This window comes from Aureobasidium subglaciale (assembly GCF_000721755.1).
Source record: "Aureobasidium subglaciale EXF-2481 unplaced genomic scaffold scaffold_15, whole genome shotgun sequence".
In the NCBI taxonomy this organism is placed as follows: domain Eukaryota; kingdom Fungi; phylum Ascomycota; class Dothideomycetes; order Dothideales; family Saccotheciaceae; genus Aureobasidium; species Aureobasidium subglaciale.
The window spans coordinates 350,195-377,168 of record NW_013566980.1 but is presented as its reverse complement, the minus strand read 5'-3'; the positions used below and the strand labels follow the sequence as shown (position 1 = coordinate 377,168).

The following is a 26,974-nucleotide window of genomic DNA, read 5'->3' as shown; positions in this document are numbered from 1 at the left end:
CGCAGCTCAGGAAGGGCAGTGACGAGCAGATGCAGCAGATGCAGCAGGAGCAGCAGGAGCAGCAAGAGCAGCAAGAGCAGCAGCAGCAACTTCGGCATGCCGACTCGGGCTTGGCAACATGATGCAGCCGGGCGGTGAGAGGGCGTCTTGTAACTTGTTAGAGCTTCTCATGCGTCGTCGATAAATTCACATCTTGTCAAAACACTCCAGATGGCCCCTTACGCCCGCTACGTCCCGTCCAAGTCTGCTGCGCCTGTCGTTGCACAAGTTGCACAAGTTGCACCCGCCACACAAGTCTCGAATCCAGGCAAAGCGAAGCAAGTCAAGGTGCCCAAGGGCCCATCGAGATCCGACGACAATGGCAGAAAAAAGAGAAAGCGCTCAGAACTAGACTCTTCGCTGGACCAGGACGACGACGCGCCTGCCATACCAAACAAGCACAGTGCCGTCTATTCGAAGTTCCAGAAAGCTGCCCTGCGCTCAGAAGTTGCCAGAGCCTCTGCGCCAGACGACACACTCGATCCAGCAAGCCTGCCCGAACTTCATGGTATGTCTCCGGCCCTGCCCTCTCTACCCGCGACAAGCTCCTCACCACCCACTGTCCAGATCTCATCCCCCTACCACAGCCCGAGCGCGCACCGACTCCCGATTTCGTACCCTCTTTCTCCTCGCTACCGCAATGGCTGGCCCATCCCACCCTCGTCTCGCAATCCACTACTTGCTCTTTCAGCCAGCTATCTCTTTCCAAGAAGACTCTGGCCCACCTTGAATCCAGAGGCTATACGACCGCCTTTGCTGTTCAGGCTGCCCTGCTTCCTCTCCTTCTCCCACATCCCTATCTAACCCATCTACCGCCGAACGATATTTGTGTTAGCGCTCCAACTGGTAGCGGCAAAACTCTGGCCTACGTGCTCCCCATTATCGAGAATCTGCGCACGAGGCTCGACACGAAACTACGTGCTGTCATTGTAGTACCAACCAGAGAGCTAGTCGCCCAGGCATACAACGTGGCATCCTCATGCTCTCAAGGTTCTGCCATCCAGATCGCCCTGGCTGTTGGTAATCAATCCGTTGCTGTCGAGCAGGACTCGTTGGTCAGAAAAGGTCGATCATATGATCCCGAGCGTTACTGTTCCCTCATGGAGAAGGCAAGGAAACGTCAGTGTTTCGAGCTCGAATCGGATCTGGATGACATTGAGGCCACGACGCTCGACGACGTCGTTCGTCTACCGCCCAACTACGTCCCAACCTACACTTCGGCTGCCGACCTACTGATTTGTACCCCTGGCCGTCTGGTCGAGCATTTGACTGCTACAGCGGGATTCACCTTGGACCATGTCGAGTGGCTAGTAGTCGATGAAGCCGATCGTTTGTTGGATCAAAGCTTCCAAGAATGGGTTGCGAAGGTGACCACTGCTTTGGACGTCCAGAAACCCCAATCAGATCCAACCCCTGAGACTGCTGCTGTGCGCAGCCTCATGCCACGTCGAGATAGATACGTGAGGAAGATCATCTTGAGTGCCACAATGACCCGCGACATATCAAAACTGAGTGCCCTCAGATTACGACGACCTACCATGGTTGTCGTCAAGACGGAAGCCGATGCTACTCTAGACGACAACGCTACAACAGCCGAGAATGCAGAAGGCTTTGAACTGCCCACAACTCTTTCGGAGTTTGCAATTCCCGTTGGAGATGGCTCTGATAAGCCATTGTTCCTGCTTGAACTACTCCGATCTAAGATCATGTCGCACTCAATGTCTGGTCTGGTCCAGACCAAGGACGTCAGCTCTTCATCATCCTCCGAAGATGATTCGTCCTCCGATGAGGATTCGTCTTCTTCTTCTTCTGATGATGATGATGATGATGATGACAACGATGATAGCAGCTCATCTGACGATGGGGATGACAGTTCGGAAAGTAGCAGCAGTGACGACGAGAGCGTTAGCGATGCTTCCACAACAACAACGACATCAACGAAAAAGGCAGCAGCTCTCACATCTACCCCTCGTGGAAGCAGTATGGTCCTGATCTTTACTCCAAGTACCGAAGCAGCAGCTCGCCTATACCATTTGATTACGCATATCGAACCATCTTACAAAACGACTACCCTCCTCCTTACCAAAGCATCCACAAATCTCAACTTCCAGACAGCCTCCTCGCCCCGTATTATTATCTCGACTGACCGTGCTTCACGAGGTCTTGATCTGCCACTTTTGACGCATGTCATCAACTACACTATCCCACGCAGCCTGGCATCATATGTGCATCGCGTGGGACGTACAGCGAGAGCTGGGCGAACCGGTGAGGCCTGGACGCTATTTACAGAGAACGAAGGTCGTTGGTTCTGGAATGAGATCGCAAGAGCCAAGGGAATAGGCAGAAACGCAAAGGTTGAGAGGGTCAATTTGAAGCTCGCTGCTGAACAGAAGGAAGATGGAGAGATGCGTCGTAGGTATGTGGATGCTCTCGAGGGCATGAAGGAGATTGTTACCAGCAAGAACACCAAAGCAAACAAGGGAAAAGGCAGAAAGGACGACGATGTAGAAATGGCTCTATGATTGGAATGAGCAAGAAGCACAAGCTCACCCTGTGTACATATATATGAACTGAGTACAGTCCAGCAACGACTTCTGGCTGCATGAGGTTTTATGACACTTGCTTCCCGCTCTCGAGCAGCTCTGTGTCCATCCCATGAGTCCCACTCGCGGCGTGCACATCTGCGGTCCGAAACCGGTCTTGCCTTCTACTGAGCACATCTTTCCACACGCCACGAACACAACGATAGGACATTTGCCACGATGCATCGTAACCGGCAAGACACTCGATCAACAACTTGGCATCTGTGCCGAAAGCACTACTTTGAAGTGAGCTACAACAATGTAGCTTTACTCCAGTCTTGGAACCTATCCACGTGTAGGCATTATTTCCACAGCAGTCTTCGACCCGTCGAGTCTGGGGACATGCACGTTTCCCTTTAGGCCGTATCGCCTATTCTAGCATACCGAATCCGTGGCCAAGAGACTGACTCCATCACGATCTCGGGGATACCACAACGGGCTGGAAAGTATCGGAGAAGGAAGGAGGGGCGGAATGTGCTCGCTGTGCGGCTACTGACGGCTGTTTCCGAGTCATCTCCAGCTAGTCAACTATATATTGTGAGCCGCCAAACAGTCAGTATGTTATCGGAGAGGATGCGGTGCTGACTCGGAACAGGGTGTAGCAGCTGCACATCAATCAAGGGAAATAACATTGTGAGGAGTAAGCTCAAATTCAAAACTCGAAGCGACGTGATTCTTGCTGGCTAACACATGCATTCGATGACGAAGGGCGACACTCGGGGGAAATCGCTGCTCTACCTTGCACGGTGCTTGATTGTGAGCTCTCCAGCAGACGACACTGTTCCGACCTACCCACTCGAGATTGGGGATTAACGTTGTACATTCGTTTAGAGTTTACGCAAGAGTAACATGTGGACGAGCAGTCCGTCTCGTCTTGTGTTTGCAGCAGATCGCGTAGTCGCTATCAGGATATCCACACGGAAGTGTCTTCGTTTTTCAAGTCTCCTTTGTCGCGCAAGCAGCTTAAAGATTGTGTTGCTCCAGTTTTCGAACCTGTATGGCCATTCGTGTCGGTGTACGACGGGGACTCGTGGCGTGTAAATAAACTTCAGCCTCGTCTCTCGTGGCCTTACTCCATGCTGACGAGTCAGCGACGAGATATCGATCAAACCTTACTGCGTCACAAAAAGCAAGTGCATGATCGACGTGCTTGACACTGGTTGCCTCTCACAGCTCTCGATAAGCCAAGGAACCTTCGGCTGCTGTCGCTAAACATTGACATAGATGTTCAACGAAAGTGAGGATCGTCCTTGTGATTTATGCTTCTTCGCCTTGTTCCTTCTCAACCCTTTGGTCCGCATGCAAGACCAGAGTGCTTGCGATAAGTAACCAAGCTTGATCGCGCAAGAGAGGGCACACTTGAGTCAGAGAAGCCGCCACGAGTATAGCTTGGTAGACATCATAATCATCTGCTACGGTTTGAGGTACTTCGTGGCAGGACTCTTCCCATCAGAGGTACCAGGGTAGACATGCGCTCTCATAGAATCAGACACATATGCATACGAACCCCAAAGCTACACTCATATGGTCATGCAAGCGTCATATGTAGCACTCAAGTACTTACAACAATATCTCGGCTTTTCGAGCACTTGTGTTCGTCTGACTTCAATGCGTTGCAACTGTCCTGTCGACCGACGTGCAGGTAGTTGCCCTCGACAATGTCTCAAGTCCTCAGCCGCTTGTCGGCATGTTACAGGCGATTGGGCTTACATTGCTTAGCATGCGCCTCAAGACAGCAATACAAACGTATATTGTGACGCATGTACTGCACATCTCTAACTGCGTTGCAGATCATGATTCACTGAATGCGTGTAGCTACGCAACATGGTCCCACCAAAGCTGCACATTATGATGCACTCGCTGTGCAGCACTAGCCTTTCGGAGCCAAAAAATGATCATGGTGCCCTACAATTCGCATTGTGTCCTTCGTGGATGCTCCTGAGACGCCGCGTTGACGCCATGGTGAGAGCTGATGCGTTTGTTGTTTTGAACAGGAGGACAGACGGATATAACTAGCGCATAGTGGTGTTCCAAGAGAATGGGGATGTACCTATGCGATAGGATGCCGAACAAAGCCCGATGACGCTGAAACCTTAGTTCTGCTTTGGGGGCTACTTGAAGTAAAAGGCACCTGGCGCCGCTGCGATTGGAGAAGCTCTCGCCCTGCTTGACCACTAAACACCATAAGCGTCTACGAGGAAGCGGCTCGTAGACGTTGTTGAGCGCTCAGCCCCGGGACACCTCGCGCGTGTGCAGCAGAGGCTATAGCTAGCCACACGTCTTGCCAGCTTCGCAAGGTATCAGTCAATAAATCCTCGGCGTCGAGGATGAGAAGGAGGTGGATTAACATGGGGGGGATGCTTTGGCGTCTGCCAGGGGGGGTAGTTTGAGTTCCATCGTTAGCTGTCATGAGGCTCAGGGTCCGAATCAGACTAAAAAGTGGACAGGCACGCGCGGAAATTCGCAGCCCACGTTCCTATTCAAAGAATCCAGAAAACGTCACTTGCCTGACGGAGATGTCATACAGGATGTAATGTGTTCTTGAGCTGAACAACTTCCAAGTGGGTATGTATCATAGCCAGGGTGCAGAACCGATTCCTCAGGATTAGAGATGTGCAATGGCCCGGCTAACGTGCACGTCCATACCAACAGCAAGCCAATTTCCTTGGGACCCATAGACGGTTCAGGGTCTTGCAACCACTATCCCTGTTTGCCCAAAGTCCTTAGATGCGCTTGACAAATGGAAACAGTGAACAGACGCTTCTTGAGTGTGTGCTTTGTCGATCTATGAATGGTGACGGGGACATGTGGTAACCAGTAGTACAGATTTTCATTATGTTCACAACGCCTACCAACATGCTGGTGTTTGTCAAGCACATGGCGACCCGAGATTTGACGGTAGAGCATGTTGTGGAGAGTTCCACAGTGTCGGTGAAAGTGCTGCCTCAATACCAATCAGACACCTGTAATTGGGTGCCAAGGGATAGTGCGTCTGTCTTCTAGAAGGACGTTACTACGGAAAGGGCGCATCGACAAGTGCTTGGTAAGGCCGGAGAGCACTCGGTTGGTAGGCCTTTCTACGGCACGTGGCTTTCAGGGAGTTGGCGGTCCAACAAGAGGGATAAGAGCGGGACGAAGCGATTAGTGGTTGAAATAGAATGATTCATGTCGCATGGACAGCAACTGCAAAAAAGGGCATAGCAGCCGTTTGCTGTGATCTGATTCGCAAGCAAGCGTACTTGTAGAAAGCGGCTATCGGATGCAAGGTACCGTAGACGCAAACGACGGGGGAAGGGAACATGAACAGCAGTGGTACAAGAGCAATGCCAGGTAGAGCTAACCGTGCGGCCGTAAGAAGTCGTTTGTCTACGATATTACTTAGGGAGGAAGGGGCTTGATGGTTTCGGAGGTGTAGCGGGAGAGAGGAGGGACAGGAAGGAGCCAGGATGGTTCTCACAGGGCTAGGACTCTGGACTCTGGACGCAGAAGCAAGGCCAACCAGGGGATCTGGAACAGAAGAAAACATGAGTGGAGAGAGAGGCTGGGAATGCGAGCACAAAGTCCGATGGAGTAGTTTGAATGCACAGAGATCGGATCCTCGTCGTGGGAGCGCAACGACTCGACGTCACGCATGTCTTGACCTCAGCTTTTTCCCATAAGGTTCACGGGTTTCTGAGTGTTGTCGCGGCGGCGCTAAGATTGAGTTCCCACTGCTGCAGCTCGCTCGAGTTTCCTTCCCTCGGGCGCCTTGGCCACGGTGACGCTCTCGTAACCATGCTCGGTGGATATAAACGTCGAGAGAGCACCCTGCTTTTGTTCTGCTGCTCTGTAATCTCGAGTCGATCCGCCTGACGAGAGGAGCTACGATTATATAACGAAGTGTTGCTTCTCGCTCTGACCCTCTGTTCTCGGTCAAACCCATCGTCCATCAAGCTGCTCGAAGTAAGATCTGTTGGCTGTTCCACTAGTCTCTCTGTCAACTCAAGCCGTTCTCTTTTGGTTCTCTCGTGCCGCCAGCCGCCGCCCAGGCCATTGTTTGAGCACTTTCGAGTTGCAACGCAGCAGCAGCACAGAACAGCAGAAGCGAGAGACACGTCGATAAAGTTTCGCTGCTTGCCGAGGTTACATAATACACTCGCCTCGCCGTCCCTACGCAAGCGGTAGTTACTCTACGCCCTGCCCTGCCTTGCCTTGCGACTGTCCGTCCGACGCTGTCCGCCGTCCGCGATCCGTCTCGAAATTCCAGAATTTCCGTAATCATCCCGTCGACACCCTGCTCCCCGGCCACGCCACAACAACTACTACTTTGCATACCAGCTCGCTCTCCGACTCCTGTCTCGACTCGACCCATTCATTCTTGCCTTGACTCGACCTTCTGGCCCCAGTTCATCTTCGAGGTCCTGATCTCTGCCTGACGCGGTCCCGCTTCTGGGAAGTTTCCAGAAATTCTCTCAATAACCATCTTTTGCCCTCGACACCCTACACATCATGGCCTCGTCGGCTTCCCCCATAGATATCGCCACGCCACGCGCGTCGCCCCCAAACCAAACCTCCAACCTCACCAGCCAACTGCAAGCCGCAAATGCGCGAAGCGGCGACACTCAACCGCCGACTTTCATGGCCAACATGGAGCGTCGCGGCAGCGAGTTCAGACCCGATAGCCTGCGCCACGGCTCCATCAACATGGGCAACTCTTTCCACTCACGTCCCATCTCGATGCGTGATCGCGGTCGTCGCGATAGCACTAACCACGCTGGCAGTCTCATGGCTGGCATGAGCTGGGGAGGTCTGTCCGTGGGCAGCTTTATCCGCGACGAGTAAGTTCGAAACGCTGCTTTGACACCCTGGGTGCGTTCACTGACACGCCGCCGCAGTCTGATCATGGCAGGCACCTCGCCATACAACTTCCAGTCTCCATCCTTCCACTCGTCTTCATACCTCCCCAAGATGGAGGCCAACTTCATGAAGGACTACATTTGCTGCGGCATCACGCTCGATTCGCTGCACGAGCTGCTTCAGCACTACGAAGAAGCTCACGCCCAAGTACCTACACAAACCATGGGTCGCACTCCCAAGGAGCACTTGCTCGCCAACGCTCGCAATGCCAATGCCGGCACTGCCGCTCAGATGTTGCAGCAGCAGCAGCAGAGCCAGCCTCACAATCACCAGCAAGCCCCCCAGTTTGACCACCCCTCTGGTCTTTCTCAAGGCCTGGCCCGCGACCCTCTGCAAGATCACGACATGGACGACATGGACATGGACATGGACGATTCGACTATCGCTCCCGCTGTGCAGGACCCATACCACAGCCACCAGTTCCAGCCTCAACCACAGTTCGGCAGACAGCAGGCTAGAGCCCCGTCAATCAACATTGGCATGGCAAGCGCCTTCCAGAACACACAACAAGTCAACAATGTGTCGACGCCCACAACACCACAGCCCGGCCAGACCATGCATCTCGGTGGCTTCAACCCTACCGTTTCCTCGGTAAACACGCCGACCTTTGGACAAACATCACAGACCGTGAGTCCATCAGAGTCGACAGTGCACACCCCAGGCGAGATTGACCCGTCCAATTTCAATGCATCAATGTCCGGCTTCGGCTTCCCTGACATGAACGGGCAACAAGACGAGTCACGGTGCATCGATGACCCCGCCAAGCGTTTGCTCAGCAAGCAAGGCGGTATGGGCGGTTTCAAGAACCCGAGTCAATTTGCCAACAACAGCGAATTGGCCAAACGCCTACGGGAGCAACAGCTCATCCAAGGCTTCGGCTTCCCTGGTGAAGAAGCCAAGCCTTTCCGATGCCCTGTCATCGGCTGCGAGAAAGCATACAAGAACCAGAACGGTCTCAAGTATCACAAACAAGTATGTCGCTCACACAACACTCTTTCCAATGCCCTTTACTAATTTTCTCCCAGCACGGTCATCAAAACCAGCAACTCAAGGAAAACCCAGATGGCACCTTTTCCATTGTGGACCCCGCTACATCAATTCCTTATCCCGGCACTGTCGGCATGGAAAAGGAGAAGCCTTATCGCTGCGAGGTCTGTGGTAAACGCTACAAGAACTTGAACGGCCTCAAGTACCACCGTCAACACTCGCCGCCTTGCAATCCTGATCTCAAACTCAATCCTGTCGCCGTTCCGCAGATGCCTAATGGAATGCAAGCTATGAACGTCAATGTTGCTGGAGCCGGTCTCTCCATGGGTATGGATGATGGCCTGGGTTACTAGTACCCTTCTTACTGCTCTCTTTACCTGTTCTGTCAGAGGCGTTGGCGGCGCCCTTGTGTCTGGATCGCTCTTGCTGTTCACGATACACATCCGCTTCACTTTGTGATACCCGGCACTGCACGATCCTCCTTTTAGGGCGGCTCTCGTCCTGCGCTCTTCTTTGCTTGATTGCTTTTTCGGTTTTTTGCGGGTAATTTTCAAAATTGTTTTGATTCTATTTTCGGGTTTGGCGTTATGGCCGTGTGTACACGTTGCCTTCTGAGGGGTCTGTTTATGCTCTTTGCAGGTCGCTGCTATGGTTATGGGAGTGACGCTCAACGAATTCGTTATTTCTCTCTTGTTCACGATAGACGTGGTGTCGGTACGGAAAAAGTTGGAGCAACAAAGTCTATATTTTTCACATTACAGTCGTTCCTCTCGCGTCCTCCTTTCATCCGGTACATCGTCATATGATTCACCTCAACGTTGCATCTAGCCGGTTCCAAAGACCCTGTCTTGCACTTGCATCGCTAATCACCCGGTGCGTGCACGTCGTGCCACGGGCAGAGCCCCAAGGCTTTTGGTATCCTCTCCGTGTAATGAGATCTGTCATATCTGTGATTGTCTCAAAACGCAACACATTCTAGGCTCGCAGCGACATTACTGAGACTTCAATTACCAGTGTCCCTTCGCCGGATCTAATGGTTCGAGATGTGACTGTATCTTTCCTCAGCACCTCCTGGCTCTGCAATTACAGTGGAAGACCGTAGTGGTAGAGACTATCAATCGAGGAGGATAAAGAGCCCTGAGCCAGGAAATGTGCGGAGCTGGGACCGATGGCACGAAACCTTGAACCTCAGGTATCGGACCGAAGAACAGTTGGCGACAAGAAGCGAATGGTTGAAGACAGCACAAGGCTTGCAGACGGTTCACATCCGCGTCAGCCATGTCAATCTGGGTTCCGACAGGCCATTCGACGCACGCGATCAATCGTACACCGCTCACGATTGTGGAGCTGTACTCCACAAATCGAAGCCCATATTCCGTGCCCCTGAACGTCAGAGACCCTGCACGAGCTGGCGGTACATATCAAATGTGGTTGCGTGCTCTTCAACTGCACTCCCCCAAACAACCTGCTTAATCCACCAAACTCTTGGCTTCCCCCAAGGGAAAGCGCGACTTGAGTACAGTAAGAGCAATTCATCTGACACGTACTTTTTTAGCACAACGGTGCCTGATCTCCCAGACAGGTTGAGACGAGGGCTATTACCCGCGGATGGAACTGAGTCGCGATATCACTGTTCCAGCCTTTGCTATCCCACCACTGGTCTGGAGAGGCTACTTTGGCACTGCGTTTGCGCTTGTTCTACTCTACATACATCGGCATCATGGGTCTTGGTCTTGAGAGCGCCGTGATACGGCGACGCCATACCTGGCGGATTTGGGCTAGCTACATATTGTAGATCGGTATCATATGTACTCACACTACCACACTCGCTGAGGAACAGGTGCTTTGACCGGTCCACCATAAAGCCGGCAGTCTTAGCTCGCTTCAGCCCCAGCGCGAGTCAACTTGCAATCATTAAATCGGGAAGTTGCACTTGGTTTGATATTATGATACGGCTACAAACGAGCCGGGGCACATGGTCCTTCCCGTTCAATGATTGCGTTCAACAATTTCCTTGGCGAATGTAGCAAAGTTACGCTTCTCATCAACCATTTCCCACAAGTTCGGCTGGGTGAATACAGCCAGGGTGTTCCTGGCAACCTGGCCCCCTTTGCCGGGAGCGGAGCCTTTGACGAAATGAGGTACCGCTCTGAACTTACCATGGGTGATGACTTCTAGAGCCTCGCCAGTCTGGAAAGCAAGACAGTCCTTTGGAATGTTGACCTTGGTCACCTTGCCCGAGCGAGAATGAATGTACAAGCCGGCGGCTGGGTCAGGAGGTGAAGACAGCTCTGGCAAGGGTGAGATGTTTGCAGAATCGATGTGAGGAGGGTTCGCTGCTTCATCGATGAACATGGCTGATGTCAGACCTGTCAGACAACCGTGGTCCAGATGTGTGGCGCACCAGTCGTCAGGTGAGCTTTCAGCAGCACCCTCAGTTGTGGCCGGCGAAGGAAAATAGTGTAGCAGACGTGCCTTTGTCGAAATGCTCGTCTGGACAACATGTTCCAGGTAACCTTCCTGGTATTGAGGAACGTTCTTGACTGCGTAACGATCACAAGCCCGGGCGACCAATGCAGCGGTGTCGACGATAAAGTTGCAAAGGTTTTGGAAGGTCTGCTCAAATCCAGGGAGAACCTGGTTGCTTGGCCATACATTTGCTGCGTTGTATTCTGGAAGGTTCGGAAACATCTCGATGGCCTTCTGGTGCAGAGTAGAATCCTGCACAGGATTGGCGTAGTAGGAGCCTTTAAGCGTATCATAGCGACCGTTCTTGAGAGTTTCTTTTCCACAGCTCCAGCCTACAAGATAGCTGCTCTCGGGGTTCTCAAGTTTTTCTTGCCAATATGAGCGCTTATACACAGCCCACGGTGATGTGAGAAGGCCTACCTAGTTCAGCCTGAGGCAGATTGGCCAGATAAGAAGAATACGACAGCAGGGTCTTTCTCATGGTAATGAAATCAGACGGCAGATCACGAACGACGATGATACCCAGAGAGTCTGGCCCAAAGGCCTGTTCAAGAGCCTCGAAGGGTACCGAACCTACAAAGTGATGAGAGGTATGTTTTATTTATTTTTGGAGTCGAGTGATCTCTATATTTACCTGACTGCAGGTCGCGGAGACTCACGGTCACGGGTGAAGCGGTTTGCACACCGGACTCGTTCAGATTGACAGCCATTGTGAGGTGATGCTACGGTGGTGATGAAGTGGGAGGTTAGAGAAGAGGTCAGGAGGAAGGAGATGGTCTAGATAGCAGCAGACGGACGGAGCTAGATAGAAGGTGGTGATTTTGCATCTTCGGCCGGGTGCGCCGCAATATCAGCCGAGCTCTGACAGGGCGTCGCCCATGTCCGACAGACAAACCAAACATGGTCAAACCACTCAGTTTCAAGGGCGACAAGAAGGTCAAGAAACGCAAGCGCACGCGTGACGAAGATGAAGAGGGACATGGTCCAGCGGCGAAAGATATCAAAGCCGGCGCATCGCAAAAGCAAGACGACGACGACGACGAATCGTGGGTATCGGCAGACGCAGTGAAAGACGTCGCAGGCCCCGTCATCTTCGTGCTACCCACAAGGCCGCCGACATGTCTCGCTTGTGATGCCAATGGCAAGGTGTTCGCCAGTGCGGTTGAGAACATGATCGAAGAGTCGCCGTCGACCGTCGAGCCGCACGACGTCAGGCAAGTCTTCATAGCAAATCGCATCGCGGGCACCGATACCTTCAGCTTCAAAGGTCATCACGGCAAGTAAGTTTCTCTCCAGCTGCTCTCCGACCTCCGACCTCCGACCTGCAACAACATGTTCCTTACACACGCACTACAGGTATCTTAACAGCGACAAGTTTGGTATTCTCTCAGCTACACGCGACGCCATCTCGGCTGAAGAACAGTTCACCTTGCTACCCACCGACAGTCTCCTCTTCAGCGTACGCACTACACGCGATGCCTTCTTCTCTGCCACAAAAGACACCGCTGTCGAGGTCAGAGCAGATGCCGACGACCATACTAGCCCGACCTGTGCCATCAGATTGCGTATGCAGGCACGCTTCAAGCCTGTCCACAAGGCCGCAAAGGAGGAAAAGGCAAACGAGAAGATAAGCAGGGCCCAACTCGAACAAGCTGTCGGTCGCAAGCTCGAGGACGACGACGTAAAGCTACTGAAGAGGGCTTGGAGAGATGGCACCTATCACGAGGCTCTGCTCGATGTCAAGGTCAAGGGCAAGCACGATAAGTTTGCTTAAGCAGCCAGCTCAACCTGCTGCAACTATTGCTCCAGTGCATCCAATACAACCAGGAAGCAACAGCTTCTAGCATTTATCAAAGCAATTGCACGAATAGATACACCATTTGACGTATCTAAGTTTCACAAGACCACGTGAAGCGGCTCAATCTGAAAGCTTGTCGACCACCCTCCCTGCTTCCCCGCATGCCCGCATACAACATCCTCCACCTCTTCCTCACAATCTCGTCTACCATTCACTGCGCAGTCGACACGTGCCATGAGTCTGCTACTCGTTTCCGTCTTGCTCATGGTCTGCGCCGTCAAGCTGTCCGCGCTTTGTAGCTGGGTGCTGTTCTCGATGGACTGAGACGCTTCTGCTCGCTTGACACGGATGCCTCTCGCATACACAGCATATCAGCCATCATCTCTGGATGTTCGCGTGAAATTTGCACGGAACATAACCATGGGACTCTACAAGCAGCGATCACTACCGTCATATCAGGACCCAGCATGTTAGGCTTGTCAACGGCATCGGTCACAATGGCGATAAAACTCTTATGGATTGACCTCGACCTTCACGCGGAGCTCTGAGTTTCTCATCCAATGCTGTCAGCACAGGTGTCTTCTGGCGAGGGTCCAACTTCACCAGCATCAAAATCCTTCCATATCACCCGGACTCTTTTTGCCCCCATTTGGCATGCGTGTACGAGCGGTCGACTGCGCCGATTTTCACGAACATGTTACTGGTTATTCTTTGCCGGTGATAGCTCCGTTGGACCAGATATCATTGTTGCACCGGAGCCTCAACGCACATGTTTTGCGCAGTACAGGAATGCGACGGATTGGCTGAGCACCTCAAGGAAAACATACATGTCGCGAAGATCTGCACAGCGATGCACGCTCTCCTATCAGAAGACCAGATGCTTGTCCCCCGGGCAATAGTATGCGTGATATTTCTTGTATCACGGCGGTTCCGACTTGCATTGACACGGTCAACATACCTACTTCTGCACGATCGAGAGGCACACTCGTTCGGCGGACAACAGCCATCACATCCTTGGGCATCGGTGTGCTAAAAGTTGACATTATTGTTGTTTTGTCGGTGTAAGGTGGCTTTGGGGAAACAACAGCATCGAGTCAAAGTCGGTGTCACCCAGGTTGTCTCTGAGAAGCTCGTCGACCTACCATCTCGATATCAAAGTAGCACGATTGTTTGCTTGAACCTACTGTATCTTACTCTGACTCACACATCATGGTACAAGGCTGTAAGGTTTACAGCCCTCTTAGCCTTCGATTCAGTAGCAAGTAGAGAAACAGCAGAATGATCGTGTCGTATCTGCAGGCTGAACACTCGGTGGTAATCACGCATTAGAAAGACCATGCATAATGTAACACGGAAAACGGGTGCTGAACGAGATAATTCCTTCGAGGAATGGAATCGAGAGAGGAGGTTTCATGTATTTGCTCCCCAGTATTTTACTACTTCACAAAACCTGTTCCACTTGCAACTCAATCTGTCATGGGTTTTTCCAAACTGCTCGGACAACGATAACATCTGTCGTGTGCCCCCAGGGGTTCCATGTGAGTCGTTCTCCGGTCCGCTGGCCCACCACTCTCGCTTTGTGTCAGCCGGCGTCGCAAGCATTCATACCGAGTCAGAGTGTCGGTCAATGCCAGGACAGGTGCACGCGCAGTGCGCGAGTAGCTAGCTACGTGGACGAAGCAAAAATGTTCGGTTCGCGGACCGAGACGTAGCGGGCTGGTCTCAATCCTTGCTTGAGCATCTTTTCGTTTCGGATCTGGTCCGAATCACCGATGTTGGCCATCTTAGCTCTATGTGATGTATGATGCGCTTCTGGTCTTGCCAGTGATCTGATAGTCAGGCGTCCAAACAGTCGGTCAATGATTGAAGACATCAGCATGAGTTCATTTTCACTGAAAACGGTGCGTCCTAAGCAAATGTCTGTATGTTCATGATACAACTATTCACACTCTCTCGGTCTCGAGCATCAAGCTTGCACTAGCTAGCTTGTGGGTCTCTTGTTTGCATATCGTCATATAAGATCGCATCGAGCGGTCTTAGTTACATAACCGTTAGGCATATCATCAAGTCCATCTTTGACTCGGTTCGGCGGGATACAACGCTCGAATTTTGCACTTCCTGTCAAGTGTGGAAACACATGCTGATTGTCGCAAATGTCTTTAATTAGCAGCTCCAACGGCTCGGTGGAATCGGACGTCTTCTCCGAGACCGTTAACCGTTGTTCAGCCTAGGACGAGTCTGTAGAGCAACTCCGGATTGAGGTGTCAGATGAGTCATGTCAAGTTCAAATTGAAGTAGATCGTCATGCATCATAGCCGTAGGTTTGCTGGGAAGTGCCCTCGCGATACGCCATGGGTTGACTGTGGGCCTGCTGAGGTTGGCCGGGCATGAAGTGGGCAGATCCGGCGTTCGAATTGTAAGTTGGAGGGGCTAGGCTGCGGGGTGCGCCATGGAAGTCTGCAGTGGTTGATGCGACAGGCGGTGCTCCGGAAACAAAGCTGGCGTGACCTTGCTGCTCATGGTATGAAGGTGTTGATGAGGCAGCGTATTGAGGCATTCCTTGAAAGTCGGGGTGAGTATTGATGCCACCATTGTGGAAAGCAGGTGTTGGTGCTTGAGCGGTGATCGCGTGCTGGAACTGTGCCGTTTGTGGATGACCTGGGTAACTCATTGGGTGTGCTGGGGACGAATAGCTTGTCGGTCGGTCGTTCTGACGGACTTGATAGCCATATGAAGGGGCGGTGGGAACGTCCTGAGCTCTCCATGACGCAGCACTCTGACCAGCAGTCTGCTGTGCCCCCTCGGACATGAATGGTGCGGAAGCTGGAGCGCTTCCAGGACTATACTGATTGTGCTGTCTCCATGCTTCCGCTGGTTGAGCAATGCCTCTACTCGTGGCTGAAGACGAGGGTCTAGCAATGTTCACGCCTGCGCTCAGGTGAGCCCGAGGCGAAGAATCAGGAGCAGAGACGCTGTACTGTGGTGGTGCTTTATCTACGACGCTAATGTTAGTATCGGCCGTTCTGAGCAGAGGTTGGGCACTCTTACCATCGTTCTCATTTACATTGATGGTAAAAGTTTCTCCGGAGAGCCTGCTTCTGAGGTATGCGTTCTCCTCCTCGAGCTCACGGTTCCGTTGCTGTGTAGTCAAATACAACTTCTCGCGGCCTTCTTGAGTGCCAGTCAATTCGCTGATTCGTCGCTCGAGATTCTCGATATGATCCTTTGTTCTTTGACGAATGGCTCTCTGTGCTTCTCTGTCGTTTGCGCGTTTCCTTTCAAGTTGCGCAGCCGAAAGCGTGGACACGCTACGTGTACCGGCTCTCGAAGCCCGCTTTGAGGTAGGCTTGGACTGGCTTCCCGAGTCTGAGCTGTGCATAGTACCACTAGGGCTTTGACGAGAGCTCGATGATGTATCCTGATTCATGATGAAAAGTGATCTCGCGCGCGGCTGGACGTGAGTCGTGAAGAAAGGAACAACACTAAGTGTATGATGTGTTTCTGAAAAGCCAAGGCCAGTCAAAAAAACGAGATAATATATCAAGTGTCGAACACTCAAGGGTGGTGGCTGGTGAAGATCGCCAAGGGGAATGAGCCAATGAGGTCAAGGAGCAGAGACGTGGTTCAACTCGAGTCGAGCTGGGTGATGGTGCACGACAGTGTGAAGATCGGTAACAGATTGGATGGGGTAGGTGGGCAAGATCAAATATAACGACGAAAGATGATGAGGAATAGAAGAGTCAATGTGAGAAGCAGTCTCGCCCTAATGTTGCAATCTTGGGTCTTTGCAGACAGCGAACGATGGGCCTTTTAGAAACATTGGACACGGACTCACAATCACTGAACCATGGCTGGATAGCTTGAGATCTGGTCAGAGATGCACACACCGCAGCCGCACCGTACATGACGAAAGAACTTTTAGTCTGCACGTTAGCGGCTTCCGAACCCTGCGTGGAAGGCAGGAAGAAATTTTCTGGGTGACTGTTAGACCTGGCGGGAATAATGGACCAAGTGTTGCGCGCGCACGCGTGAGATAAGTGCTGCACAGACTGGCGTTAGACTGGGTAGAGAACCACACCCGCCAATGGTAGACCGAGGAGCAACTCTGGTGGCTGCTGCTAGAAAAGACCTCCACCGCGGCAGATCACCGCCTTGACGCCACGCCGCGCACGCGGTTGCATGTTACTGTTGGCTATTATTTTCCACGTCCGGCTCCTGATTAGGCTTGAACCGAAGCAACTGCCACGTGTAGAATCTGCTGCCTTGCTGCCTTGTATCTGAGCGAATCTGTACCAGATTGCCAGACTGTCATGTCGACTTCGACTCATGTGGCTGGGGGTGTAATGGGCGAAATGACTTTGCAGCGTCGTTTCAGACTCTACGATTGCGTTGACCACCCGTCCCTTCGTACGTTTACGCCATGCCACCTTGATATGACGACCCGAAGGGCATAACAGCTTGCTCTCTGTTTCCCTCTCGCTGTTCCCTCCGGACCACACCCCAATTAGCCCTTTGGGACAAGGGTTGGCCATCGAAAATTTAGGTTGGGTGCCTCGAAACGTGGCACCCGACGGATTCTCGCGCTGTAAGTATCTTGGTGCAAAACGTCCACCTTTAATCCCGAAATTGAGTGATAGAGTTCTTCTATGGAGTGTAGCCTCACGATGGTGTCGAGCTGGAACATGAAGGATTCTCTGACACACTGAAGGCTTGTTTAACGAACTTTGTTCTGTACTTTTTAGCCCATTCCGGTCGCCTTGAGATGACTAGCTTGGTGTTAGCAATGACGGTGATCGAATTGAGCTGAGGAAAGAAATGAGCCAGCCCACTCGGGTGCTCGTACAAAAGAAGGATCTACATGCCGCCGCTATACCGGAAGAGCCGCACCCTCTGGAATCGCATTGGAAAGCAATACAACTCATGCTGCAGAGGAGTGTTTCGTCAACACGTACGGACAGACTTCCATGTCTGGCTAGAAAAAGGATCTGGTAAGGCAATCACGTAACGAAGGTCTTCGCTGCTAGCCAGTGGTCATCATACAAAGCCTGGACACCGGCGGGACCGGGGTCTTTCGTCGAATGTGGCTTGGCGTCCAGATACCTGCTCCTTGATCGAGCGTAGGTGGCTTGCATTTCTGAGCTCGGGAGGTCTTTGCTGGCACGACCGGTGCCCAGCCAAGCGGCGCGTAGAATCGTACGTACAAGGTAACCAGCATCTGCGATGCGGCAGGATCAACAGATGCAAAAAAGGGCAACGTTCTACGGACCCCAGAGAGCACATGGAGAAGCGTTCTGTACGAGTCGTGCATTCTGACTCGAATTAAGGTTTTTGCTTCTTACTCCTCAAACATTCCATCGGTCCACTGTCCGAGTTAGAATCCGAAATGTTCCATGCAGCATGACATCTAAACTCTGGAGATGGAAGACGGGCGGCAGGAAGCGGCTGCTCACGGACTACAGGGAAAATATCTCTATCAGAGTTCGCCAGAAATGCTGAAGAAGCAATAGGCAGCGTATGTTTTCCCCACCTCGAACTTTGATGCTTCACGATGCATAGATCACAGTCGCCGCCTTGAGGTACGGTTGAGGTCATTGTGATGTCCATGACAGCCCCTACGATTTTCAAGGTCTCTACAAGTACACTCAGACGGGACGAGAAGGAAGTTCCTCGGCTGCAGCACGCAATTGTAACGCTTCCTTATTTAGTAACTACCTATCCATGTAGGAGCCGAAATCGGCACTGGCAGACGCTAGGATGTGTGTCGGAATGATGATGATGCCCTTCCAAAGCCGAAGCAAAGGGGGCTGGGAGGGGTTGTTGCGCCAAGTCTAACATTTGCTTGTATGCCCAATCACGTACGACTCGGATCAAATGTTCCGCGGGACGGAGAAGGCTCGCAATTGAGTCGCGCAGAACTGACAGACCACAGTAGGTGGAGCGTCCTGTGCTCTTCCGTGGTCTGTCCTCGACCCCAAACTACCGATGCATACCGCCTTCAAAATTTGATGTCCCAATGCGGTCGCGCAATCATGGCTTATGACCACATACGCTGACATTTTCAGACATTTGGATCCTCGTTGCTTTTGCTGTTGAGGCACTAGATGGCATCTGCTAGCAGTCTCTCGTGTCAATCTCTACCACTCCTGCACCTCACCAGCCTTAGGCTGTTGTACCCGGACGACTTTGTCGCAATTGAGTAAACAAAGAGGGTCAAGAGCAAGCTTCATCTGTGTCCGCATGTGTCAGCTACGCAGTAACAACAGAAGTAATCATGCGACGACTTGAGGTTCTGGTCCGCCTTAGGGCATCGAACATCGTGCGTTCAAAACTTACCTTTCTCATCAAATCGACAGCGCTGCGTCCAACCTCATGCTCGAGATAATCTCTCTTGACCATGCCGACGCCATGCTCGCCAGTAGCTGTACCTTCCATCTCGATGGCGCGTTTGACCATACGATGGACTAAATCTTCTGCAAGACTGTGCTCCTTGTCGTTGTAGAGGATGATTGCTGTATGTGTCAGTCACGGATTGTGTTGTTGTTTGCATTAGATGAAAGACCGCTCACCATGGAAATTGCCGTCACCAACATGTCCAACGATAGCTCCTGTCAAGCCGCTCTTCGCGATGGCTTCCTTAGTCTCCTCGACAATATCTGGTAAGCGCGAGATGGGCACTGCCACGTCCGTAGTCCAGACATGGTCGCCGTCGTTCTGCTTCTTCGCCATGACGCTCCAAAGAGCTTCCTTTCTAGCACTCCAAAGCTCTAGTGCCTCGTCCTGGTTCCTCGCGAACTCAAACGTCTTGCTGCCTGAGGACTTAGCAATCTTTTGGACAAGGGCGATATGCTCCTTGACACCGGTGGCAGTTCCGCTGAACTTGAAAAACAGGGTTGGAGCCTCCTTCCACGATCGTGAGGTCTGTCCAGCGTCGTTGATGCATCGCATCTGAACGTCGTCCAGCAATTCAATTGCCGCAATAGGCACGCCTTCTCCTACGACTTTGAACACAGCATTGGCCGCTTCTCTGACTGACGCAAAAGTACAAACGGCAACGCTGGTATTCTGAGGCTTGACGGTAACCTTCAACGTCGCCTCGGTGACCAATCCAAGCGTGCCTTCGCTTCCAATGAACATGCGGGTCAAATCATAGCCGGCGGAAGACTTCCTAGGACGCTGCTTGGTCTTGACGATAGTTCCATCTGCGAGAACAACGGTAAGGCTGAGAACCCAATCCTTCATAGTACCGTAGCGATAAGCATTTGTGCCGCTACATCCTGTACCCACCATGCCACCAATCATGGCACCTGGGCCCGGGTCTGGAGGAAAAAATAGGTTATGGTCGGCGAGTTCTTCGTTCAGATTTTCCCACCCAACAGCGGGTTGCACGATTATGTCCAGATCATCCTTGTTCAGCTTCAAGATTTTGTCCATGCGGCTGAAGTCGATGCATACCCCACCTCTTGTAGAAGCAAAATGGCCTTCCAGGCTCGTTCCACCTGAGTACGGAGTAACCGGAATACGTCGACGATGGCAAACTTTCATTATCTCGCTCACTTGTTCGGTCGATGCAGGCCTGACGACGCAGAAGGGCTGATCCCCGGGGAGGGCAGGATAAGAGCTCCATTCAGAGCCTGCGTGAGAGGTAAGATCCGAGGCCTCTGTTGAAATGTTCTCCTGTCCAACGATGTCGCGGAAGTCGGTCCATGCTGCTTCAAGATTGGTTGGAGCAATGTTATGCTTTGGGGGACGGGCGGCCGTGAGCGGCAGTGTTGAGTTCGGAGCAGGGTCAGCTGGAGCCTGTTGGCCAGCGATATAACCGCCGAGAGCACCAGTCAGTAGGACTAGCAAGAGTAAGCATTTTGTGTCTCGTCAATGGGATTTGGACCAGAATATACCGAGTGGCACCATCCAGACAGGTGACCCTCCAGAGCCCTTCTGAGCAGCTCGGGCTTCGGCGAACCGAAGCTGGTCAGCCCGTTCTCTCTGTAGCCTTTGGGCAGTACTATCATACAACTGACCCTTGAAGGACTTGCCTTCGCTTTCCGAGGCATAGCCTCGATTCCCTACTCGTCTAGCTGCGCGTGGTGCTTTTGCAGCCGTTCGGCCTAGCTGCTGCATGCTTTCGACGCGAGCAATGCTCTTGGAAAGCATCTTGCCGAGCTCCTTGGATGCTTCGAGGCAAAGAGTAGAGGTTGAACGACTCTTCGAGGAGGGGACGACGATTCGGTGAAACGGAGGCAGTCACGCAGCATGACGAGCGGATTATGCGCGAAGCGATTTCTGGCCAATCAGCGGTCGACTTGGCCGACCTCCGCTATTTACACTTTTAGACAGGGTCATACAAACACCAAGCTGAATAAAATATGAACAAGACAGTGAAGTGTAAAAAACATCTTATAGGAGCGTCCGATAAGTTCAAAGCAATAGATAAGCCAGTTTAGTATGCGTCTATGATTTTTTTTACATCACATTCGCTCTGGACGGCTGCTGTGGAAAAGTTGTCATGTCCCAGTGCCTTGGCAGTGTGTGCATACACAAGCGTCACGAAGTTCGACTGGAAGTTTTAATGCGGTATCTTATTTCTCCTTGCTATTATCGTTGAGACCAAGCTTAGTGGAGCTGGTATCGAACTTGAAGTAGCCCATACCCCGGTTTTTTGCATTGTGTTGGATCAAGACGGGCCAGGCGAATTGCTCGAAATGCTCGGTATCAGCTACTTCATGTCGGCAAGACGCTCCTTGACGTGCTCCTTGGCCTCGTCAGAGACGCTGTCGTTGTGAAGGGCAGCCTTGAGGCCAGCGGCACTAAGTTTGTTCAGTAGAGAATCGCCAAGATCATTGGCTCGCGCTCGGCTTACACTCTGGTGGAATTCTTGCCATCGTCAGTCTGAGAGGTGGAAGTGATGTCGGCGAGATGGTGCGAGACATTCTCCTTGGCTTCATCAGAGACGTTGGGATTGTGAAGAGCAGCCTTGAGACCAGCAGCGCTGTAGGGAATCAGTATAGATGTAATGGATATACGGAAGTGACTCCACGTACACTCGCACGGGGTTCTTGCCGTCGTCGTTGTGAGCAGTAGCACCAACGTCAGAGCTAGACTCAGTGCCGAGCTCCTTCTCGATGACTTCGAGAGAGTGCTGCTTGGATTCCTCGGAAGTGTTGGGGTTGCTGAGGTTAGCCTTGTGGCCACCAAGGACGTTACCGATGTTCGACATGTTGTTTTAGCTGGAGTGGTTAGGATTGTTGTTGTGATTGTCTTTGTGTCTGGAGGGAGGGTGGGAGGGAGGGAGAGAAGAGTGTGTAAAATGGACGGAGCGGGTTCTTATAGCATGTTGGAAGTGAGAGTGAGCCAACGAGGACCTTCTTCACTCAAAGGACGGTGTTGTTTGTCAGGCAGCTGTCACTTGTACATGCAACTTGGCAGGCAGGTGCCCTGCAGCTGTCTCACCAAACATGGAGCCTTAAACGCGTACAGACCAATTGTACTTAGCGAAAAGACTCTCATACGAGCGATGGTCATGGTAACAAAGCTCATATCTCACCTCGAGAGCTTGCAACACCATGTCATCTCTGGCATTGTAGGAGCTTGGAAAAGCACCACATGGATAGGATCACAGATCGAGCACACTTTCTGCAACATGACAAACTACTCACACGTCCATGACTGAGCCCCTTTTGTGTCTTGTAGAGCGGAAGAAAGGAATTCATGTGAAGAGGATGAAGTCCATGGCTTCAAATATGACGCGTTCGCGACGCGACGTGATTTGTGCCGCATCGGGACTTTTTGCGACCACGCGGATTGCCCATTATTTTCCATGGCCAAACGCAGATGTTGCGTCCGGTCGATCCGTCAGAGAACCTCGTTTGGGGGTGCTCGCACCGATGCAGAAAGCATAGCAGGTGATAGTAGAGACCATATGAATATGATAGAGAGCATCACATGCGACGTGCTTAGCAGCGAGCCGGGCCGAGGCTCCGAAACAACCGAGGCTCGATAGCAAGATGAAACATGGAAACGAGAGTGTAGGAAGGACGTCGTCGACAACAACAACAACAACAACAACGAATCTGCCTCGACAAGTAGCAAATCACCCACCATGGCGACTCTGATCAAGCCACCGCCTGCGGATGCCAGCAAATCTCCAATCGAGAGTGTGCTTGAGCTCAAGCAGCTGACAGACATCGACCCTGGCATCTTCACTAACACACGTCCATTGTGGCATCCTCCCGGCGCTCGAGGAATATACGGAGGTACGCACAGATGGCTAAGTGCAAGTTTCGATCTCTTATGATTCATAGGTGCCGTGATTGCGCAATGCCTGGCGGCAGCCCAACGAACAGTCCGCGACGACTTTAGCGTCCACAGCATGCACTGCTACTTTGTGCTTGCCGGCAACGCCGAAATCCCAATCATGTATCACGTCGAGAAAGTAAGAGACGGGCGCAGCTTCGCTACACGGACCGTTCAAGCACGACAGCGGGGACGCCCCATCTTCACGACGACCATGTCGTTCGTCCGAGAGAACAGCGGAGGTGCTGAGCGTGTCGAACATGCAGTCGACATGCCCACTGTACCTGGGCCGTCGGAAGACCTGGACATTCCGCAGCAAGACAACAGTCCTTTCCAAAGCCAACGCATCCACATCCTCAACCATGAATCGGGTCGGCCACAAGACAAGAAGACACGACAATGGATCAGGGCTAGGGGCAAGATCAGCCCCAGCGGAGGACACCAGGCACATCTTTCTGCTCTGGCATACATGAGCGATAGCTATTTCATAGGCACAGTGTCAAGAGTGCACCGACTGTGGAGGTTCTCGACATCGGACAAGGATGGGAAATCGACAATCGACAGTTCGGTGCTCGAGAAGCTTCGTGACATGGACGACGACACTCTGCGGAGAATGCAAGGAATGGACGAAGATGTCATAATGGCAATACGAAACATGAAGGACATCAACAGCGAAGAACAGAGACGGCCAGAGGTGGGCATGATGGTAAGTAGGGCGGTGCTTGTGACCATGGCGGCAAGGGAGACTGATGAGTGCAACAGGTCAGTCTGGACCACACCATCTACTTCCACTCGCCTCGCAATTTCAGGGCAGACGAGTGGATGTTTACAGAAATGGAAAGCCCATGGGCAGGAGACGGCAGAGGATTGGTGCTTCAGAGGTAAGTGGGGACTCGATGAAGCAAGCAAAAGCTAAAGAGAAGCAGGATGTTCACCAAAGACGGCGAATTGGTTGCAACATGCGTCCAAGAGGTAAGTGAACAAAGTGGTGCAAAGCACGCGGGCCAGGCTGACGAGTGAGTCTAGGGCGTGGTCCGACTAAAGGAAAGTAAGAGCAAGGCGGATGTGTCGAGCAAACTGTGACAAGGACCTGTGGGAGTGTGAGTCAAAGGCGTGATAGGGCGTGGTCAGGAAGAGCGGATGGCTAGGGCGTGGTAGAGGGTAAGGGCACATAGCCTATAGGGCGTGGAGTTTTGGAGTCTGTTGCGAGCGAATGGCGGGGTAGCAGCGGTTTTCGGCCGGCGTCATAGGGCCCGGCCCATTTTTTCACAGACCAACAGTCACGATGTCGGCGTGATGCTGTCACTCAGCAATTGCAGTCTGCATAACAGTACCTAGGTGACTCTATTGCCCTTTGTTAAATGCACCTGTCCCGACGCTACTCTGAGCCAACCACTTAGTCTGCCATCGCTCTGTCCCGACAGCAGCTCTTCGAACATCCTTCACCATGCCCATGTATGCAAAAGCCAAGCGCCGTGTTTTGCTGTAGCTGACCAAAGCCACAGGCTCAAGGAACCATGGAAGAAATATCCAAAGTTCCAACCTCTTGATCTGCCCAACCGCCAATGGCCGTCCAAGACGATCGACAAGGCGCCGCGATGGCTCTCGACCGACCTCCGCGACGGCAACCAGAGCTTGGTCGACCCCATGGACGGCGAGCAGAAATGGCGATACTTCCAGATGCTCGTCAAGCTTGGCTACAAGGAGATCGAGGTCTCGTTCCCCTCGGCCTCCGACACGGACTTTGAATTCACGCGCCGCCTCGTCACCACGCCCGGCATCGTGCCCGACGACGTCGCGCTCCAGGTCCTCTCACCATGCCGCAAGGAGCTCATCCGCCGGACCGTCGACTCGCTCAAGGGCGCCAAAAAGGCCATCCTCCACTTGTACCTGGCCACCAGCCCGTGCTTCCAGCAGATCGTCTTCAACATGAACAACGACCAGTCCAAAGCCCTCGCCGTCGAGTGCACAAAATACGCCCGCAGCATCACAAAGGACGACCCCTCGCAGAAAGACACCGAGTGGTCCTACGAGTTCTCGCCCGAGACCTTCTCCGACTCGAGCCCCGACTTTGTCCTCGAAGTCTGCGAGGCCGTCAAGGCCGCCTGGGAGCCGAGCGAGGAGAAGCCAATCATCTTCAACCTGCCTGCCACGGTCGAAATGTCGACCCCCAACGTCTATGCCGACCAGATCGAGTACTTCTGTCGCAACATCTCAGAGCGCGAGAAGATCTGTGTCTCGCTCCACCCACACAACGACAGAGGCTGCGCCGTCGCCGCTGCCGAGCTCGCTCAAATGGCAGGCGCTGACCGTGTCGAGGGCACTCTGTTTGGCAATGGTGAGAGAACCGGAAACGTCGACCTCGTGACACTTGCTTTGAACTTGTACACTCAAGGCGTCCCGCCCAACATCGACTTCAGTGACATCAACTCGGTCATTGACGTTGTCGAGAAGAGCAACAAGATCCCTGTCCACCCCAGAGCCCCCTACGGCGGTCAACTTGTCGTCTGTGCTTTCTCAGGCAGTCACCAAGACGCCATCAAGAAGGGCTTCCGCCTGCGCGAACAAAACGGCAACAATGACGACGAGCCCTGGAGGATCCCATACCTTCCTCTCGACCCTCAGGACATTGGTCGTACCTACGAGGCAATCATCCGTGTCAACAGCCAGTCGGGCAAGGGTGGTGTTGCTTGGATCATCCAGCGTACACTCGAGCTCGACATGCCTCGCGGCCTCCAAGTCGCCTTCAGCAAGATTGTACAGAAGGAAACGGATGCTCTGGGTCGCGAGCTACAACCCACCGAGATCAAAAATCTCTTTGTCAACGCCTATCATCTCGAGAAGAACCCGCGTTTCCATCTCATCGACTACGATATTACCACCGACCGCTCTGCACCCGCCGCTCCCACCGACGGAAAGACTGCTTCCAACAAGGACCTGAAGCGTCGCTTCGACGGTGTCATCGAGGTCGACGGTAAGGAGCACCGTCTCCAGGGTGTTGGCAACGGTGCCGTTTCATCTCTTGCCAATGCTCTCAAGTCCCTCAATATCCATCTCGACGTGGACGACTACAAGGAGCACGCTATTGGTCGAGGTAGCGACGTCAAGGCCGCCACATTCATCGAGTGCTCCACTGGCTCAAACAAGGTCTGGGGTGTCGGTATACACCAGGATGTCGTACAAGCTACCCTCACTGCCCTCCTATCCGCCGCTTCCTCGGTAAGTCAATAAATTATCATCTCGGCTTTGTCCTTTGTAATCTGACTCGTCATTTGCACAGTTCTTGTCAAGCAGGCCTGGTACCCCGACTCCTTCTGCCGAGCCCAAGCTTGACTCGTAGGAGCGAGACGGTGCATCCGACTCCATTGCGGATCTCCAGACGAAGTTCGAGAACGGAAAAGCTTAATAGGAAGTAGACTCGACGATTTTTCGACGTCGAGCTCTTTCTACACGTGTGATGTCCCGTCATTTTATTTCATTTTACTGCCTCAAAATACCTAGCTTGTTCATTTGGTCGTCCCCAGGATCTGGGAAAAATTGCCTTCTATTCACATCAATCAAAAACTTTCTCCCACAAGTCGTATAACGCTATTTGTAGCTACCAGAATGATCACTCGCCGAATGTCTGCTCTACGGCCAATTGTCAACTCGATTGCTGCTCTTCTTCAGGCTAGAGCACATAAGATCAGACGACGGTCAAGTCATTTCAGTCGCAGGACCCGAGAACTAGACAACACAAAGGTCAATGATAGAAGTGATATCTATGTTATGCACATGTAATGCTATCTCGTCATTCCCGTCCACATGGAGGGACACTAATCATACGATCTAATCTCTCCTGGCATTTCTTGTGAAGACATTCCCTCATCCTAAAAAGCGACTTCATACATCCCAATGTTCTCTTAAAAGGCCG

General features: G+C 52.5%; 9 protein-coding genes across 9 annotated transcripts; 5 read left to right on the top strand and 4 right to left on the bottom strand.

Annotated features, from left to right (window-relative positions):
• Positions 1–210: 210 nt before the first annotated feature.
• Positions 211–2,561, top strand: AUEXF2481DRAFT_6434 (uncharacterized protein; the record flags this gene model as incomplete). The annotated part of the gene is made up of 2 exons (XM_013486765.1): positions 211–547; positions 607–2,561. 2 exons carry the CDS (start codon positions 211–213, stop codon positions 2,559–2,561), a joined length of 2,292 nt encoding a protein of 763 aa, XP_013342219.1.
• Positions 2,562–6,628: 4,067 nt separating this feature from the next.
• Positions 6,629–9,082, top strand: AUEXF2481DRAFT_311834 (uncharacterized protein). Its single transcript, XM_013486973.1, has 3 exons — positions 6,629–7,438; positions 7,496–8,489; positions 8,543–9,082. The coding sequence occupies exons 1-3, from the start codon at positions 7,110–7,112 to the stop codon at positions 8,855–8,857; spliced, it is 1,638 nt and encodes a 545-aa protein (XP_013342427.1). The 5' UTR covers positions 6,629–7,109; the 3' UTR covers positions 8,858–9,082.
• Positions 9,083–10,266: 1,184 nt separating this feature from the next.
• AUEXF2481DRAFT_311474 (uncharacterized protein) lies at positions 10,267–11,778 on the bottom strand. The gene is made up of 3 exons (XM_013486972.1): positions 11,608–11,778; positions 11,394–11,546; positions 10,267–11,341 (listed from the first exon to the last, which is right to left on the bottom strand). Exons 1-3 carry the CDS (start codon positions 11,681–11,683, stop codon positions 10,494–10,496), a joined length of 1,077 nt encoding a protein of 358 aa, XP_013342426.1. The 5' UTR covers positions 11,684–11,778; the 3' UTR covers positions 10,267–10,493.
• Positions 11,779–11,873: 95 nt separating this feature from the next.
• On the top strand, positions 11,874–12,747 carry AUEXF2481DRAFT_6431 (uncharacterized protein; the record flags this gene model as incomplete). Its single annotated transcript, XM_013486764.1, has 2 exons — positions 11,874–12,253; positions 12,330–12,747. 2 exons carry the CDS (start codon positions 11,874–11,876, stop codon positions 12,745–12,747), a joined length of 798 nt encoding a protein of 265 aa, XP_013342218.1.
• Positions 12,748–15,073: 2,326 nt separating this feature from the next.
• On the bottom strand, positions 15,074–16,198 carry AUEXF2481DRAFT_6430 (uncharacterized protein; the record flags this gene model as incomplete). The annotated part of the gene is made up of 2 exons (XM_013486763.1): positions 15,074–15,765; positions 15,820–16,198. 2 exons carry the CDS (start codon positions 16,196–16,198, stop codon positions 15,074–15,076), a joined length of 1,071 nt encoding a protein of 356 aa, XP_013342217.1.
• A 2,707-nt stretch (positions 16,199–18,905) lies between these two features.
• On the bottom strand, positions 18,906–20,889 carry AUEXF2481DRAFT_47469 (uncharacterized protein; the record flags this gene model as incomplete). Its single annotated transcript, XM_013486902.1, has 4 exons — positions 18,906–18,998; positions 19,105–19,280; positions 19,338–20,612; positions 20,667–20,889. 4 exons carry the CDS (start codon positions 20,887–20,889, stop codon positions 18,906–18,908), a joined length of 1,767 nt encoding a protein of 588 aa, XP_013342356.1.
• Positions 20,890–21,357: 468 nt separating this feature from the next.
• AUEXF2481DRAFT_41585 (uncharacterized protein) lies at positions 21,358–22,202 on the bottom strand. Its single transcript, XM_013486884.1, has 3 exons — positions 21,810–22,202; positions 21,629–21,757; positions 21,358–21,575 (listed from the first exon to the last, which is right to left on the bottom strand). The coding sequence occupies exons 1-3, from the start codon at positions 21,983–21,985 to the stop codon at positions 21,485–21,487; spliced, it is 396 nt and encodes a 131-aa protein (XP_013342338.1). The 5' UTR covers positions 21,986–22,202; the 3' UTR covers positions 21,358–21,484.
• Positions 22,203–22,653: 451 nt separating this feature from the next.
• Positions 22,654–24,343, top strand: AUEXF2481DRAFT_308134 (uncharacterized protein). The gene is made up of 5 exons (XM_013486971.1): positions 22,654–23,021; positions 23,070–23,767; positions 23,824–23,942; positions 23,988–24,033; positions 24,088–24,343. Exons 1-5 carry the CDS (start codon positions 22,868–22,870, stop codon positions 24,142–24,144), a joined length of 1,074 nt encoding a protein of 357 aa, XP_013342425.1. The 5' UTR covers positions 22,654–22,867; the 3' UTR covers positions 24,145–24,343.
• Positions 24,344–24,508: 165 nt separating this feature from the next.
• AUEXF2481DRAFT_30928 (uncharacterized protein) lies at positions 24,509–26,401 on the top strand (the record flags this gene model as incomplete). The annotated part of the gene is made up of 3 exons (XM_013486829.1): positions 24,509–24,516; positions 24,567–26,280; positions 26,342–26,401. The coding sequence occupies 3 exons, from the start codon at positions 24,509–24,511 to the stop codon at positions 26,399–26,401; spliced, it is 1,782 nt and encodes a 593-aa protein (XP_013342283.1).
• Between the last annotated feature and the right edge of the window lie 573 nt (positions 26,402–26,974).